Consider the following 19251-nt stretch of genomic DNA (forward strand, 5'->3'; position numbering starts at 1 on the left):
CCAATTTTTTCTCTCTCTGTGACTCCTACTGGTCCCTCTGCCTGGCCCACTTGCTCCAGCCATGCCAGCCTTCCTGCTCCATCTTGTCCATGCCAATACCCTTCCTGCCATTGCACCTGCTGCTCCCTTTGCCCAGAACCCTCTTTCTGCAGATAATTTGCACAGCTTTCTCCATTAAGCGCTTGATGCTACCTCTGTGAGGCTTCTCTTAGATGTGGCAGCCCCATCACCTTCTACCCTATCCTCTTTCCCTGCTTTGCTTTTCTCCTTAGCTCTCCTCCCTATCTAACACCACTTATGTTTTATTACTTCCCCACAATGGAATGTAGCCTTCACAAAGAAAGGGATTTTGTTTCACTTGGCATTTGTTCACTGCCATGAAAAGTGCCTGTACCTAGAAAAGTGTCTGGCACAAAGTAGATGCTCAATAAATTTTTGTTGAATGAGTAAGTTTAACAGCTTCAGGTATTTGGGATAGCTTCAAAAACAGACTGAGATAAAGAGGAAGGAGGGATGTTTTTGTTTTGTTTTTTGCCCAGTGGAATGAAATAAAAGATTATTCGTTTTCCTCGCAGTATCAGTGATATTTCTTCCATTTGGAAAATTGTCTACTGTTTTGATAGTCTATCATGGGAAAACATGTTGTCCATTTACTTCAAGAGATCTTTGCACAGTGTTTTTTGTTTTTTCGTTTTCTTTCTTAATAGTCCCCAGGGTTCATCTGAGCTTACGGTTATTGTCTATTAAACCTTCAACCAGATAGTGATAAATTCTGCTTCAGAAATAATTTTTTTGCAGCTAAAGTAAAATCTAAACAGATCTTCTAACTTTTACACCTCAATTAGGAAAGGACTATTTTTAACCTGGGGCATACATAGTTCCCAGCACTAATAAAGCAGTTTCCTCTGTAGTGGACGTACTGGAAGTTACTGCTGTTGGTACACAAATTTTTAACCACGCTATGGTATACTGGTTACTATGAATCACAGGTACATGTGGGTATGTTGCTTTTAGGAACACTTACTCTGTTATTAGGCCGGAGAGACCGCAGCTTGGACAGCTGATCCCAGCAGAAGGATTCTGCTGCAGTGGGAGAATCTGGGAGAACTTCCCCGCTTGTGAGCTTTGACCACTAAAGTGGATGCAGTGGATTACTCTCAATGGGAAGAGGCCACTGGCAGAGGGAGAGGCCCTTGTACAAGAACGGGGTTCCTGGGAGCCCAGGTTTCACCCATTGGTGAGCACAGAACACCGTAGAACCGTTGTTCTTTCGTCTCATTATTGTAGAGGCTGGAGATCTGGCAGGGCCACAAGGCTAGAGTGTGTGTGGGCCTGGGGCCACTCAGGTTCTCAGTGGCTTAGCTTACAGAAGCTGAGGAGATGACAGATGGTGAGGAGACTCAGTTAAGAGGATAGAGATGACAAAAAAAAAAAAAAAAAAAAAGGCTCTCATCCATTCATCCAAAGATATTTGTGGTATTCCTCTGATAAGTTCTGGGGATACTGCTAGTCAAAGCAGTGTGGACTTGGGCTTGGCCTCAAAGGCACCTCTGAGGACGTGACCATTGTATGTGGAACATCGATTGCAGTAATGTTAAAGCCAGGCTTTTATTCCGATTTCTGACTTTGACATATGTTGCTTTCTATATTTGCTGTATGTGCTGTGGCCATCTTTGTCCCTGTATCTGCAGCTTGTAAGGTTATGGACACAGTGCTTGCCCACTAGGAGCATGTCTTTTGAGGAGGTTTGGGGGGGTGTTAGAAGGGAAGTTGTCTTGAGTTCATGTCTCCCATCTTCCATGTGTACATCTCAGGAGACTGCTGTGTGTGTGTTGAGAAACTGGCATAGGGATAACTGTGGAGTCATCTGTCCTGGGAGGAGGTTGTGTATTAATTGCCTCCCTGGGAATTTTCTCATTATTTATCCCTTTACAACTCTCTTTCTAGAAGAATAATGAGAACTGACATTACGTGTAACAAAATGTATTGGGGGTGCTTGAATCTTTTTATAGGATGAGTTTGATACCATCAAAAAGTTTATAAACCTATCTCTTAGATGCACCCATTCTGCATGAAGCGTGGTTGTGCAGCATGAAACTGAGTGCTATGTTGTGTAGTTCCGGGTAGCCTTTGCTTCCTCCGACTTTGTCTTCACTGTCCTTTATACTTCTTCCAAGGAAGGCTTTGATATGGTTTCTCAGTGATGACATTCATTTCAGATATTTATCTCCACGAGGAAAACAGCCTTCATATTTTCTCTAGTTACAAAGGTCAATATGGGTTTTTATTAAAAGAGAAGGAACCCCTTTTTGCATCCCGAAGCTGATATTCAGCTTTTAAAAAATGAGCTTCAAATTAGGATTGTCCCCCAGATAATATGTAATTCAAGATTTTCTACTGCACTGGAAATTGCCATTTCTTCCATAATAACCAGTTTATCAGCTCATACCTCAGTTCTTGAGCTCTCTGGCTGGGGATCAGGTCAGTACCAGCTCGCTTGGAAGAAGCCATTGAGTATGGCTGTGATGGCCTGCATGTGGCAGACGTGGTGGCAGCGGCATTTTTCCTTCCACATTTCCCCTCCTGTGGATGACTTCAGCGATCTCCTAACGTGTACGTGTGAGGTTCCAAGAAACACAGGAAGCCGGGAGTCTGGTGCTTGGCTCCATTGTTTAGCACCAGTAATCCCGATGCTAATACCTGTGTTTGTATAGAACTCTTCCCATCTTTTAGGTTCATTGACCCAATGACACTTGTCCAGGCAAAAATGGAGGGGCAGGGGAAGGAGAGCTGAACTGTACTGACGTGCCACCCTAGGAGTCTTTAATGCTTGATCGCATAAATCTCCTTAACCACTCTACCAGATAAGAGGTGGTGTTTCTATTTCACTTAAGTGAAAAGTGAAATCTGAGAGGTTGCCATTTGCCCAGGGTCACACAACTAACAAGTCACAAAGCTGGAGTTTGAAACCATGTCTTGCAACTACTACCGATGATCTTCCCACTACCTGATCCTTCCCATCCTCGTACTTTTCTCCAGGGGCCAGGGCCAACTTCTCAGACAGTTCCTGACTAGTAGAGCCTCGGATGTATAGGGCTTGACTCCTTTGATGACCTCCCCAGAAACTTCATCCATTCTCCAGAACTCCAGGATCTGGCACCAAGGGAAAAGGCAATGTTGGCAGGGCACGGTGGCTCACATCTGTAATCCCAGCATTTTGGGAAGCCTAGGCAGGTGGATCACTTGGGGCCAGGAGATCGAGACCAGTCTGGCCAACATGATGAAACCCTGTCTCTAGTAAAAATACAAAAATTAGCTGGGCGTGGTGGTGCACACCTGTAGTTCTAGCTACTCGGGAGCCTGAGGCCGGAGAATCTCTTGAACCCAGGAGGTGGAGGTTGCAGTGAGCCAAGATTGCACCACTGCACTGCAGTCCAGCCTGGGTGACTGAGTGAGACTCTGTCTCACACACAGAAAAAGAGGCAACGTGATGTTCTATGCCCCTGTCTATCAGCCCTCCAGTGGGTTGAGGGTTGTGCTACTTTTCAACGTAAGGAAAAAGACACTTGGCACCACATCCAGTTAAACAATTTAGATCAATTCAACACAGCCACTGTCACCAATTTTGATGAAAACTCTGGGAACTCCAATGGGACAGACGACTGGGCATCCGGCCAAGCAGAGAGGTGGTCTCCATGTCACTGTCATTTCACATTGAGGTTAATAATTGGAGTGGGAACTTTCATTGTCTTCTGAGTGTGGTTTCTTTTCTTTGAATGAAATGCTTTTCTAAATCTTTATGCTATTTGACAGTCCTACCCAAGGTCTCTTTAAATTGCTGTCATTGCAGGGGCTGGAGAACTACAGCCCGTGGGCCATATCCAGCCTACTTTTTTTGTAAATGGAGTTTTATTAGAACACAGCCACATTCATCTGTGGTGTTGGTGGCTGCTTTCATGCTCCAACAGAGATGGGGAGTCATGACAGAGACTGTATGGTTTTCAAAGCCTCAAATATTTACTGCTGTCCTTACAGGAAAAGTTTGCTGACTTCTCTCTTTCTCTCTCTTTTTCTCTTTCTTTTAGGGTATCATAGATTTAAAGAAAGGAAATAAAGGGTGCGGTGGCTCATGCCTGTTGTCCCAGCACTTTGGGAGGCTGAGGTGGGCAGATCACTTGAGGTCAGGAGTTTGAGACCAGCCTGGCCAACATGGCGAAACCCCGTCTCTACTAAAAATACAAAAATTATCCGGGCATGGTGGTGCGCACCTGTAGTCCCAGGTACTAGGGAGGCTGAGGTGGGAGTTGAACCCAGGAGGCAGAGGCTGCAGTGAGCCGAGATCACAAGAAAAGAAATAAAGTCCCTGGGGAAACTGTTCCAGTGTCTATTAGGTGGTGTGAAAATTACTGTGGTCTTTGCCATTTTGGTGACAAAAAAAAAAAAAACACAATTACTTTTTTTTGAGACAGAGTTTTACTCTGTTGCTTAAGCTGGAGTGCAGTGGTACAATCCTGGCTCATTACAACCTCTGTCTCTCAGGTTCAAGCGATTCTCCTGCCTCAGCCTCCTGAGTAGCTGGGATTACAGGTGTGCACCACCATATCTGGCTAATTTTTTGTATTTTTAGTAGAGACAGGGTTTCACTATGTTGGCCAGGCTGGTCACGAACTCCTGAATCAAGGATCCACTCACCTTATCCTCCCAAAGAATTACAGGCATAAGCCACCCGCCCAGCCTGCGATTGCTTTTGCACCAACATATACTTGGTCAATAATAACAGACCAGGAGGCAGCACACACACTGTGGCCAGCCTTGAGTGCATTCATCCTAGGCTGGATGGCCATTCCTGAGGAGAGTAATTCCAGCAAATAATAATGTTCCTCCACTACATCATATTCCCTATTAACCACTACTGAGACACCACTAACTGGGTGGGTGACCCGGACTAGTCACCAACCCCTCTGCATGCGATTTCCTTGCCAACAAAATTGAACACTTAATCGTGTGTATTTATAAAGTATATATAAACACATCTTATATATGTGTGTGTGTTATATGTGTATGTTATATAGACAGTTTAAAAAGGAATAGTAAAATAAATCTCAAATACAAGTAATAACATGAAAAGAAAACCCATTTCTCCACTGTCCAGCCTAGGAAACAGAACTTTAGGAATACCTTTGAAATCCCTTCTGTACTCCTTCCCCTCCCCAAAGAGGTAACTATCTCAATTTGGCAAATCATCCTCCTGTTTTTCTGTGTAGTTGATTGTTTTCTTTTGCCTAACACTTTTTCCTAAACAAAGAAGGCATTCAAAGCCCGAATCTGGTCTCCTCACTGGGGTTTTGTGATAATGTGCTAGACTAAAAGGTTGGTATCCCCTGAGGAAGTCATTGATTTCTCTTTGATTTATCAACTCCATGGAGGGAGAGGACAGCAGTAAAGAACATTGGCGACCCCAATCAGTTCATGGAGTTGACCTCACGTTTTCATAGTAGAGAATCTAGTTGAGAGAGAGAACAAGATGAAACCTGATTCGTAGACCTTAAATTTAGCTTCCAGTCCATTTTAGTTTATGGGAAATCTCATTGTATCTATTCTTTGTGGGTTTTTTTTTCTTTCTTTATTTTGTGCCTTAAAAAAAGGATAAATACAGTACTGGGTTTTGGAAGAAGGAGTGGTTGTTAAACTTAAACCTTTTAAACTCTGTAATTACTTCGTAAAGGCCGTGTATTTGCATCTGAAATGTATTGAGCCTTAAGTTTAGTGCTCTGTATGTGGAGCTTTCATAATGATGGGAGCACTTCCAAAAATAAATTAACTCTATAGAAAATGTTAATCAGCTTATCCCGTGACCCTAGTGAGTTTCTCCATTGTACACATGAGGAAATGGACATGACAGTTAGAGGTTTGCCCAAAGCCACTGTCATTGGCATTATGAGGATTTAAGCAATGGTCCTACTTACCAGAAAACGCGGTCATGTTTTCATGTAAGACACTGTGGGCCTTAGTCAAATTGATCTAAATTAAGATTCAGGGACTAACAAGACTTGGTGTTTGGAAGAGTCTACCACATCAACCACAAAGAGCTGGCTTATTCCTTAAAGCTACCTGCAGGGTTTTAAATCGGATATGGGTTTTCTGAGGAGTCTATTTGCTTGAAATCAAAAACTCTGTATCTGACTAAGCATTGCTCAGAAAACTGAAAAGCAATTGGTTCAAGTAACGTCACACTGCCAGGGAAAACTGTGAGAAGTACAGTAATGACTCAATTTGTGGCGTCCTTTTTTTATTTTTTGTGGCAATCTACATTTTTTTTTTTTTTTTTTTTAGATAGAGTCTCCCTCTTTTGCCCAGACTGGAGTGCAATTGTGTAATCTTGGCTCTGCAACCTCCATCTCTGGGGCTCAAGCAATCCTCCCACCTCAGTCTCCCAAGTAGCTGGGACTGTAGGCCTATGCCACCACACCCGGCTAATTTTTATATTTTTTGTAGAAATGGATTTTCACCATGTTGCCCATGATGGTCTCGAACTCCTGGACTCAAGTGATCCACTTGCCTCAACCTCCCAAAGTGCTGCATTAGAGGTGTGAGCCACCCTACCCAGCCAGCATTCTACTTTTATAGTTGACAAGAAAACAGCCTTCTACTAGGAACTTATTTTTGAAAACCATTTTCAGTGGATTGGTTCAGGATGTGTATACAGCCTTCCACATCATCTGCCTCAGTAGGATTGCTCGGCAGAGTAAGAATGCATGTTGAGGAGCCACAGTGTCCTTCGTTTTTACAGACACTTTTATAATTATTATTGTTTTTATTGGCAATAATTGACAGCTCATTTTATAAATATTTTTCTGAACAACTGATGGATGCAAAAAAATTTTTTTTTCTAGGAAACCTTTGACTGAGCAATCAGAACAGTAAGCCCCTCTTTATTCTTCTTTTTTCCTTTCTCTTCTAAGCCTCACTTGGGAATGTGACCCTATTTTTTTATTGATTAGTAAATATTTTTAAGATATTGTTAACTAGAACAGCTATGTTATCAGGGCAAGTGAGCATGGCCTCATTCAAAGACATGATATTGGCCAGGTGCGGTGGCTCACACCTGTAATCCCAGCATTTTGGGAGGCCGAGGCAGGCGGATCACCTGAGGTCAGGAGTTCGAGACCAGCCTGGCCAACACAATGAAACCTCATCTCTACTAAAAATACAAAAACTAGCTAGGTGTGGTGGCAGGTATCTGTAATCCCAGCTACTTGGGAGGGTGATGCAGGAGAATCCCTTGAACTCAGGAGGCCTAGGTTGCAATGAGCCGAGATTGTGCCATTGCACTCCAGCCTAGGTGACAAGAGCAAAACTTCATCTAAAAAAAAAAAACAAAGATATGACATTGATTCAGAGGACTTACTCACCCATTGTAGTAAAATACCAGAACCCTTACTATAAGGGTGATATATGCACCCCACATGTAAATACTGGCAAAGCCGATGGTAATTGCAGAGAGAAGATACCGTAAAGAGAGACACCAAACTGAGCTACTCAGGGAGAGCCTCGCCTCACGAAGGGTTGGTGCCAGGTGCTTATCCTGAGTTTTTGGATCTTGAGATTTGATTTTTGCAATTCACCAGTTTCATCATCACCATTTCATCTGTTCATCAGATCTGGGGACCACAAATGCACACTCACTGGGTTTTCAAGTGACTGCTGAGCCAGAATAACAATATATTGAATCACTGGGGACAGCTGTCTGTCAGAATAACCAATCATGGTCATTTATAAGCCAAGGCATTTCCTTCCTCTTGGAAGGTGCCATCAATATTGTCACATTTCATAGTGGTTACACATACAGGATTTCAATTGCAAACCTGGTGAGTTGGGTTCAATAACCAACTCAACTACCTTTGTGATATTGGGCCAGTAGCCTAACTTTTCTAAGTGTATTTTTTTTTTCTTACCTGTGTAATTGAAATATTAATGCCTTATAAAGATGTTCAGTGAGCTAATGCCTTAACATAATACCTGGAAGATAACAGCTATTGTTATTACACTGTCCTTTTGGCTGCTGTCTTCATTATAACTATGCAAGTCAAGTTGGAAGACTGAATAATGAATTAGAAAATTGCTTGTTGAACATGACTTTGAGCACAAGTTAGGTGTTCTTCAGGAATGCTTCCATTGGCCTGGAACAGCTGAGCACGCTGTCAGTTGATATAAAGGACACCATTCCCAGAACTTGAACACCTTTTACCTAGACAGTGCTGGGTAAAGTCCATTGCAGTTTTAATTTGCAGCTTCCCTTTTTCTAAATGCCATGAAGTCACCATGTTTTTTAGATGGGAGCCTCTAATTTACTTGGTTACTGTTGTATTTAGTACAGTAGTTAAGTTTTCGATTATGCACTATTCTGAGTAATGTGGTCACATCTCACGGTCCTGTACCATCCTGCTCTGTACTGCTGGGGAAGGGAATCATCCCTTTGTCCCGCATATCCATGATGGAGACCTCACCTGCCTGTGAGTCACTTAGTAGCCGTCTAGGTTATCAGATTGACTGTCTCGGTACTGGTACCACAGTGCCTGTGTTCAAGTCACCCTTATTTTACTTAATAATGGCCCAAAACTCGAGAGGAATGATGCTGACAATTTGGATATGCCAGAGGCCATAAAGTGCTTCCTTTAAGTGAAAATGTGAAAGTTCCCTACTTAATAAGAAAAGAACTTAAAGTATAATAATAATAATAATAATAAAAGGGAAAAAAAAGCCAATTGTATGCTGAGGTTGCTAAGATCTACAAGAAGAAGGAATCTTCTATCCACGACATTGTGAAGAAGGAAAAATAAATTCATGCATAGTGTGTAAAGGGCTGTGTACCATCCATGGCTTCAGGCATCCACTGGGGATCTTGGAACTTATCCACCCCTCTCCTTCAACAAGGGTGGATTACTACAGTAACAGAGAAATCACTGTGAATACCTTATTTGGGTTTGGCTTTCAAAACATCGTTTTGGGTCTGATTTATTATAATTCCGTGATCGCTCCTTCTTCTGGTTCCGCACTCAGGAAGTGAAATTTGTATGAGGGTACCAGCTAGTCAAGATGAGCTGCTTGTGCCAAGTGCTTAAGGGAGGCAATGCATTCCTTTGACACAGGGCGATAGGAAAGCGTGCCTCTTCTAGTCATTCATTAAAACAGAGCTGCCTTAGATGAGAAGCTTTCCTTACAAGCCCTCATTTGTTTTTTATTTTTTCTCTGGTGTAGGTATCGACATCCTGAAGCTTGTAGCAGCCCAAGTGGGAAGCCAGTGGAAAGAGATCTATCAGTTTCTCTGCAATGCCAGTGAGAGGGAAGTTGCTGCTTTCTCCAACGGGTACACAGCCGACCACGAGCGGGCCTACGCAGCTCTGCAGCACTGGACCATCCGGGGACCCGAGGCCAGCCTCGCCCAGCTAATTAGCGCCCTGCGCCAGCACCGGAGAAACGATGTTGTGGAGAAGATTCGTGGGCTGATGGAAGACACCACCCAGGTAATGGAGCCCTGGTTGTGTGTCTTTACCACTGACCTATTGCCCCTATGCTTCAAATTTTATCAGTTGTATGGGAACAAAGAAAAATAACATATTCGGTGGATAGGCGTACACACACGCACCCTAACTTCTAGGATGGGGGTTCTCAGTGGCCGTCCATTAGAATCATCTAGAAAACTTTTAAAAAAATACTGATGCTCAGACCCTACCTGCAGACCAGTCACATCAGAATCTCCAGGGGGCAGAGTATGAATCAGTATTTTTAAAAGCTCTCTGTTACCCCATTTACCATATCATTTTGCGTGGCACACTTTGAACAAAACCAAGAAAATACGCTTTTTACTACACCCGCCTCTCCTCCAGAGGGTGTTTTTGTGAAGTGGCTTATGAAAGCAGCATTCTCGCATCCTGAGGATGCAGGTGGTGCTAGCAGCAGTTGATGACAGAACTGATTCTCCTCCTTGGGTTGTTCGTGGAGCACATCAGATGGGAACTGAAGGGACCCAGGAGTGTGATTTCTTTATAGCCAATGAACCCTGGCTTTGGAGCCAGACAACACTGGATTTAACTCCTGGCTCTGGTACATATTAGCTTAGGTGACGAAGGGTAAGTTACTTCAATTTTCCTTGCCTCTGTTATTCACGTTTTCAAGCCTGCTATATAAGATTAAGATGGGCCGGGCGCGGTGGCTCAAGCCTGTAATCCCAGCACTTTGGGAGGCCGAGACGGGAGGATCACGAGGTCAGGAGATCGAGAGACGATCCCGGCTAACACGGTGAAACCCCGTCTCTACTAAAAAATACAAAAAACTAGCCGGGCGAGGTGGCGGGCACCTGTAGTCCCAGCTACTCGGGAGGCTGAGGCAGGAGAATGGCGTAAACCCGGGAGGCGGAGCTTGCAGTGAGCTGAGATCCGGCCACTGCACTCCAGCCTGGGTGACAGAGCAAGACTCCGTCTCAAAAAAAAAAAAAAAAAAAAAAAGATTAAGATGAGAAATAAAGCATATAAAATGCCTGACTCATTGCAAGTGTTCTACAAATGGTAGTTAGGACCATGATGTAACTCATTTTACTTAACCTTTCTTTAATTGTATGTACTTCCCTGAAAGGCCATGAATAAAGTACAGATTTGGATATTGAATCATATTTTCCACAGACTTCGATTCAGGTTTCAGAACATATTCCCAAAGTAAGGAAAGTGCTGCCACTAAGACTTGATAAAACCCACTTAAGATTTAAAGGGCCAGGCCGGGCGCGGTGGCTCAAGCCTGTAATCCCAGCACTTTGGGAGGCCGAGACGGGCGGATCACGAGGTCAGGAGATCGAGACCATCCTGGCTAACACGGGGAAACCCTGTTTCTACTAAAAAATACAAAAAACTTGCCAGGCGAGGTGGCGGGTGCCTGTAGTCCCAGCTACTCGGGAGGCTGAGGCAGGAGAATGGTGTGAACCCGGGAGCAGGAGCTTGCAGTGAGCCGAGATCCGGCCACTGCACTCCAGCCTGGGCCACAGAGCAAGACTCCGTCTCAAAAAAAAAAAAAAAAGATTTAAAGGGCCGGTCTGTGTTATTATTCCGGTGGTCCAAACTTGTTACCTAAAAGAGCTAGGTAGAGATTTTTTATGACATCAATTTACTGTCATTCTATATCACATTTTGTGTATCAAAGGATTCCATTTTATATACTTTATACTTATGCTTAAGTATACTTTATGTACTTAAGAAGTCCAAATTCTTTTATCTTTTTATACTGATAGCGCAGTACTTCTTGACAATTGATGTAACCATTTATCAGGTGAATCTTTTATCCAAGTAACTGGATGATAATAATTTATAGGTGCTAACTGACTTTGAAGGTGGTCTTTTAAAGCTCCTGGCATATTTTTAACTTCTTTGAAATGTGGAATTTCAGAAAAAAATACTTATTAATAGACCCAAGTGATAAACATTCAAAGGCATACACCAGTGTCTTATGACTTTCTAAGAAATAATTTAGGTGTGAAATATTATTCAAAACTAAAACTAGGCTTTATGTAGCTGGATTTGGGGAAAAGTGAGGGAGATGTTAACCCTCCAATTACGTAAAATGGCTGCAGTTTGAATATAGGGAGTTTAGAGGCAAAGCATTGCCATGCATTCTTAGAGACTGGGTTTAAGGAGAGAGCTGGAAGACAAGCCTAAGGCTCAAAGAAGGATTTAGATACGTGAGAATAAGTCACCTAATGTTCTTGATGATGCCTAAAAGAAAGATAACATGGCCAGGCGCGGTAGCTCACGCGTGTAATCCCAGCACTTTGGGAGGCCGAGGTGGGCGGATCACGAGGTCAGAAGATCGAGACCATCCTGGCTAACATGATCAAACTCTGTCTCTACTGAAAATACAAAAAATTAGCCGGGTGCGGTGGCGGGCACCTGTAGTCCCAGCTACTCGGGAAGCTGAGGCAGGAGAATGGCGTGAACCCGGGAGGCGGAGCTTGCAGTGAGCCGAGGTCGCACCACTGCACTCCAGCCTGGGCGACAGAGCGAGATTCCGTCTCAAAAAAAAAAAAAGAAAGATAACATACAACTGATGCAAGGTTAGGATTTGGTTAACCCAAACCTATGGTGGGCCCATGGAAAAATAAAAAGGGGAGAGTGCGTGTCAAAAAGAATAAAATCATTAGGTCAACAAATAAGAGAACAAAGCACCTTCTTCCTAAGTGCCAAATTCTTGTACACTTTAATCCTTTCCTTCCCCTTATCTCTTCTATAATACCAAAAGATTCTAATAGTAGCTATTTTTTGTTATTTATTTTTTGAGAACAGTAATGTCAAAGCACTCTACAGCTTTCTCTTTGGTTCTGCTATACCCTGTGAGTTATGATGGAGGCTCAGAAGGCAATATTAAGTTTTTTATTTCACGTTGTAATAATATACATCAATGTCTAGCAGCATTTTGGATCCAGCTCTAACTCTAATTTTAATAGCCAATGAACATGGATTTCTGGCTGCCAGTTCTTATTACAGGTTGAGTATCCTTTATCTGGTATGCTTGAGACTGGAAGTGTTTTAGATTTTGGATTTTTTCAGACTTTGGAATATTTGCATATACATAATGAGATAGCTTGGAGATGGGACCCGAGTCTAAACATGAAATTTATTTATGTTTCACATATACCTTATATACATAGACTGAAGGTAAGTTTATACAAAATTAGAAAAAGTGTGTGCATGAAGCAAAGTTTGTGTTAAGTACTCATGTGTGGAATTTTCCACTTGTGGCATTATGTTGGCGCTCAAAAAGTTTTGGATTTTGAATTTTGGGATTAGGGATGCTCAAGTGGTAATTGCACAGTATGTTACTCTCTGTCCATAGTTTATTTCTGAAGTTTGTCCTGGCTAACAAGAGAATCAGAAGGCAGGGGGCTTAATTGAGACTTCTTATTCTCATCCTGTGATGGGCTTGTATTCCCTCTGCATGGTGGTACTGCTGGGGATTTGGGGCTTTGCCCCAGGAGTTAATGGACTCTTAATGGGTAAAAATGACCATTTTTTTTAATGGTCAATGTTTTTTCTCTTCATAAGCCTGAAGGTGCCTATGTTATGTTCCACTCAAAGGATTAACCCTGGTGTGGCTTTTAGTTGCCTCTGTCAAGAACAGCCAGTTCATTATTAACCATGGTGGCCTATTCGCCATTTTTAAATTACACCCATTCAGAGTCTGACTCTTTCTTTATCTGAGGTATGAGCTGTATTTTTCAGCACCCTCTTCTTTCAAGTTCAACATCTAAACCGAACCCAGCCTTCCAGAATCAAAGCTATTCTTCCCTTCTGGGACATGAGCATTTGGAAGAAGCAGCAAAGCAGTGGGATGATAGTTGGAAGTTATTGCAATTTTGCCAAAGCTATTAAAAAACAAAACACTGCCCTAATACAGCATTCCAATTTATATGTTATCTCTTTTTCCATCCTTTTACTTTGATTTTTTCTCTGTCTTTATTTAAAGAGTGTCTCTTGTAAGAAGCATATATTTCAGATTTTTTCCTTGAATCTAGTCTGATAGCTTTTGACAATTAGAGAATTTCAGTGTGTTTACATTTTTATGTAATTATATAATTGCTTTTTAAATGTAATTTAAAAAATGTAATTACTGAAATATTTAGGTTTAAATCTACCATATCTTTGTTTTCAATGTGTCCTGTCCTCTTTGTTTCCTCTCTCTCTCTCCATCTTTTCTTACTTTCTCTTGAAATAATCAAGTATTTTTTTCTTATTCCATTTTTCCTCATCTGTTAGCTTGTTAATTTCACATTTTTTACTTCACTTTTAATGAATACCCAAGGGATTACAACACACGTACTTAAATTATGACATATAGGTAATAAATGTACTTCTTACAATTTTACAGATACTACAACAACCTTAGAAGGCTTGAATCCTATTTATCCTCCTCTTACACTTTGCTTTTGTTTTCATGAATTTTCAGGTTACACTTTCAATACTGCTAAAAGGCAGAGTTGTTATGGTTTTACACAGTCAGGAGTCACACGGATTTATTGATCTTTTCTGTTCTTAATACCTTCCTCCTGGAGCTTCAACTTCTACCTAAGATAATTTTTCTTTTGCCTAAAGAATACTTCTCTGTATAGGTTTCCAGCAGTAAACTCTGTTTTTCTTGGTCTGAAAAGTGCCCTCTAAATAAATAAATAAATTGCATTATTTCACCTTAGTTTTTTGAAGGATAGCTGGAAATAAAATTCTAGTTTGCCAGTTATTTTCCTTTAGTCGTTTAATGCCTGGGTTTAAGTTTCCCCTGCTAACCAGTAAAGGAGAGGATGTGATTTTATTTTTAAATCTATATTACATAACAAATTTTGTGCACAATATTATAACAGGCACTTTGGGCAATGCGAAGATGAGTAAGACAAAGTCAGTGCCATCAAGGAAGCTTACACTTGGATGGAAGGAAGAAATTGACACATACTTAGATAATCTAAAGGAGTAAATCCAAGAGGTCGGGAGGAGGAATGTGCTGGATCGCCATCTAACCAGCCAGTAAGGCTCTGATCAGAACATCAGTATGGAGACGTGTGCCGAGTTAAATCCCTGTCCTGGCAACATAGTCACTTTGGGGACCTGAGTAAATTAGTTGGCCTCTCTGCCTCAGTTTCTTCATGAAGAAATAGGAACAACATGAGAGCCTGTCCTATGGGTGACTCTGAGAATGAGGTGATTGGGACCCACTGTAAGCCCTTGTCAGATGTTGACTATTAATATTGCAATTATTTCCAGGCTCTGGAGGCAAAAGAGATGGAAGAATGTTCCTAACTAGTGAAAACTCATACACATAATGGGTCTTTTAGATGCTGAATACTGAGGGTCACTTAGTGTTGGGTGGGGATGTCCACCCAGTTCCAGGACTGCTGAAAGCAGATGGCCGAGCAGGAAGGCTGCTATCTGGGTTCAGTGCCCCAGAGCTGGAAATCCCAGCTAACTGTAGGTATGTGTTGCTTACTGCCTGAGCACATGTTCCTAGGCTAGCTGGGATGTTTTCTCTAGCAAGGCAGATAATGGTCTGCTTCCTCAATAGCGGGCAGAAAAAGAGAAACAAAATTGAGCAAGTGAATTTCTGGTTTTCCTTATGATTTGCTTTTCCATGTTTTTGTTTTTGTTTTTTTTTTCGCTCCCTTCTTTTATTTTACAGCCTTTGTATGTGCAGAGAGACTTAACCAGTACACTCTTTCCCTGCGCCTTGGACAGGGTGGGAGGAAGGGAGTCTGTTTCTTCTCCATAGGAAACCCTGGGCAAACAATTTCTCTAACTCTGAGATGTTTCCTTTTAAAATGGGAATTACAGGACCTGCCCTTCACACTTGGAGTGGTTATCAAAATTAATTTTAATAATCAAATTACTGTGGGCCGTACTAGAGTGAGATATTAAAGTGATGCTTAGCAGCTAGGTTCAGAAGTATTATATCTGTGGTTAGAGTTTCAGCCTCCCTTCATTGCTTCATGAGAGAAAGGGGCAGAAAAAGAAATTTTATAGATACTTTAAAAATGATGATATTAAAAACAACCGCAACAATTTAAAATAATATAAATTGTTCCTTTAGCTGTCTGCTTTGATCAGAGATTCACAAATATAAAGGACTGATGTTAAGCAGGCAGTGGAGTGGAGAATCCATGCTCTACTTCTTATCTCTCCTTCCATAAGATTCAGTAGATGAAAACTACACTATAAGTTAACAGCCAGTGGACCCACCGCCAGTGTTTTGTGGTGGTGGTTGTTGATTTCTATATAATAGAATGATTCTTTGTTAGGGTATTTTAGTCCTTTCCAGAACTACATAGGAGACCTATGTCTCAGGAACAGAGCATTTGTGCACTTAGGCACTCTCTCTCTCTCTACTATAGTAGACTCTGTGTTGGAGCCTGGATGGCTTTGCTCTGTATAATCAACTCGGAGAATCCCAACAGCTAGAGAAGTACTGGCCCTTCTATTTTGGTGAGAACAGCACTCCTGCCTCTGCTGCAGAGGGAACTACAGTTACTGATTTTTTGCTTACCAGCTGCAGGATGCAGCTGTCCTTATCTACGGGTCTGACTGAGACCAGCTATTTTCAGAAATTTAATACAGTGAGGCTGAGTTGAAGCAACTACCAGCTGTACATTAACTGTTGACTTTTTGGCTGTTCAAATTAGTCTTTGTCATTAATTTTCCTATTTGTCATCTCTTAGAAAACAGGGATTCTTGTCCTAAGACCTGAGGACCTAAGGTAACAGCTAAACTTGCATATTATCTAGCAGCTGCCCTCTGCCGTGTTACTACAGCATGGAGGGTTATTTAAGGTCAAGTTACTTAATTCGTAGGGTGTGACTGCGGGCTCTAGGGAACTTCTGGGGTGGTGGTGAGAAGAGGACGTTATAAAGGGATTGCTGACTGACACACTTAGAACCAGGAACATTTAGTTATGGTTGTGTTTAAAGTTGTCATTGTGGCATAAAGGAGCAATGTTTATAAATAGCCTTTAGATTTTTAATGACATTTCAGGCTGTTCTATTTATTATCATAGTCCAAGGTTTCATTCAGTTAGTCGACAACCTTTTGTCAGACGCCAGCTGTGTGCCTGGTACTGGGTAAAGAAGAGAAGTGGTCAGTGCCTTTCAATAACTCACTTGTGGCAATGGAGATGCATGTGCAAATAATTATCATTGAAGTGTGCATGAGGAATTATAAGCATCAGAGTGAAAGAGTACTCAACCGGCCAAAAAAATACATAGAAAGCTAGAGCAGATATATATTTGTCCATTTGAAAGTCACTTTAAAAAATCAGACTAGTTTTTTTTCAAGACTGTATTTTGGTCTTCTTTCCTGAAGCGTTCACATTTGGTTTCCTCCTAGGAAGCCCCACCTGCTTTTTCATATTAAGGGCTTCTCAAATCTTTGACTCTGCAAAGAACGTCTGTTTTACTTATATTCTTGTTTTGCTCAGTAGCAAGCTTTTTAGAAACCCTTAACAGTTCTGTAATATTTAAGGCATAGAAGTAAGGTTTTAATATCCCATTTCACGTCACGTGCTAGAGATCGCACTTTGAATCTCCAGGAACTACTAGAAGGAACTGATACATTCAAGAATTTGACTTTGTCCCTCTGAATGGGGTTTGAATTTTGCTTTTGCCACTCACTATGTGACCTTGGGCAAGTCCTATAAAGTCTCCAAGCCTCAGTTTCTTTGTAAGTGTCTTGGAAAGATCTCGCTGAGAACTAGAGGTGAGTGTAAATGCCCAGTCCTGCACTTGACATAGAGTAGGGGGCTCAGTACATCTTAGCAACTGTTTTCTGTGTTGGGATTTGAATTCTACATTGCCCTTTTTTTGACTTAACAGCAAATGCATCCTGTTTTCAATAAGTGCCCATTAAGTTGAAAGTGGACCAGCATTTGCTAAGTATCTGTTTCGTCCCAAACACTGTCTGGGTGCTCCATAACTGGTTTATTTAGCAAGCTTCATGGTCCTGAGAAGTATAGGTGGGTATGTTCTAATTAAGATAGTGAAATGGTTTGCGTCTGTGTCCCTGCCCAAACCTCATGTTGAATTGTAATTTCCCAGTGTTGGAGGTTGGGCCTGGTGGGAGGTGACTGGATCATGGGGGCAGATTTCCCGCTTTGGCGCTGTTCTTGTAATAGAGTTCTCACGAGATCTGATTGTATAAAAGCGAGTGGCACCTCCCCCTGTCACCACTGCTCCGACCAGGTAAGACATGCCTGCTTCCCCTTTGCCTTCTGCCATGATTATAAGTTTCCTGAGGCATCCCCAATCATGCTTCCTGTACAGCCTGCAGAACCGTGAGCTTATGAAACCTCATTTCTTTATAAATTATCCAATTTCAGGTATTTCTTTATAGCAGTATGAAAACTGACTAATACAGATATATTACTATATTTCATTGAATCCCATGTCAATTGTAAGATGTACCATTGTCATTATGTATTACTGAGAAAGAAATAAAATACTGCTAATTATAATTGTGAGAGACATCCCCATTTCAGAGATGTTAAAATGTGAAAAAAAATACGCATCATAGAATTTAAAAAATGTAGTAGTTGAGCTTGCTGTATGCAGATCGTAAGGAGAAAAGTCTAGGAAACAGATTCTTGGGGTCTTTATATTAATGTACACTCCCTCCCCAACACACACACACACACACACACACACACACACACATTCTTATTAGTATTGCTTTTAAGGTTGAGATAATTTAACACAGACAATTTATTTGATAGATTATCAGAGCACCTATTATGTATTGAGCCCTGTACCAGGCACTGAGATACTAAATGAAACAAAACAAAATACAAAACAGAATTATCCCTTAGGATACTGCCAGTTTTATAGGAGGGATAGATGTGTGAGCCAGACTTGAGAATATATTCTGTGAAGCTGCTATACAGAGGGATTGAAGTGGGCTTTAATTTTTTTCTGAGACAGAGGATCTCACCATTCAGAAGAGGCTGGGTCTATTAGTGGATGACATTTCCCACCCCTTTACTGTCTTTCTTAAAAAGTGCATTGTGAGGAAATCAGAATCAATACTGTGAAAAGAAACTTATTTTCTCCATCAGTTACCAGTGCAGGAGAGCATATTTTCATTTTTTCTTTTTAAAGCCAAAGCACCAATTTGGATAAAGTTGAATAGCTTCCAGCTTTGGCCTAGCTTCTCCGTTCTGTGTTTGTGAAAGTGTCCCTTATCCCGTTATAACCCAAGTGTCAATAACAGGTACACTTGCTGATGAGGAATTGCACATGGTCAGCGGTAGGTTTTATTTTGTATCAGTTAATTTCGAGGTTTTCATCATTTATTTGTCACCATTTCCTTGGGAGAAACTAATGTCATTCCTGATTTTTTAATAAACAGTTGCCACAGAGGAAACTTTGATTGATCTACAGTTGGACTTTCAGAGGACAGACTGAAATTAAATGCCCAACAACTAAAATAACTTATCACCAAAAAAGTATTAGAAAAAAAAAAACTTGGGGGAAATGTTTTGTTTTTATAATCACAACAGTAGAGAATAACATAAAACATAGAAGCCGGACAAGAACAATGCAACTAAACAATAAATACACAAGCCAGAAAACACTATATGCAAATCAAAAGACAAAATAATCACAGGTAGAAATTGTTTGAAACATTGGGTTAAGTTTCTTGAAAAATAAGGAGTTTTTACAAATTAAGAAAACCATGTGCAGTC

General features: G+C 41.4%; 1 protein-coding gene across 1 annotated transcript in view; it reads left to right on the top strand.

Annotated features, from left to right (window-relative positions):
* Window positions 1–19251, top strand: part of TNFRSF21 (TNF receptor superfamily member 21) — a 73652-nt gene that overhangs the window by 41221 nt on the left and 13180 nt on the right. The window contains exon 4 of the mRNA XM_005552789.5: window positions 9259–9524. Coding sequence (XP_005552846.2) covers window positions 9259–9524 — 266 coding nt within the window. The remainder of the gene's footprint in view (window positions 1–9258; window positions 9525–19251) is intronic.

This window comes from Macaca fascicularis, chromosome 4 (genome assembly GCF_037993035.2).
Source record: "Macaca fascicularis isolate 582-1 chromosome 4, T2T-MFA8v1.1".
Lineage (NCBI taxonomy): Eukaryota > Metazoa > Chordata > Mammalia > Primates > Cercopithecidae > Macaca > Macaca fascicularis.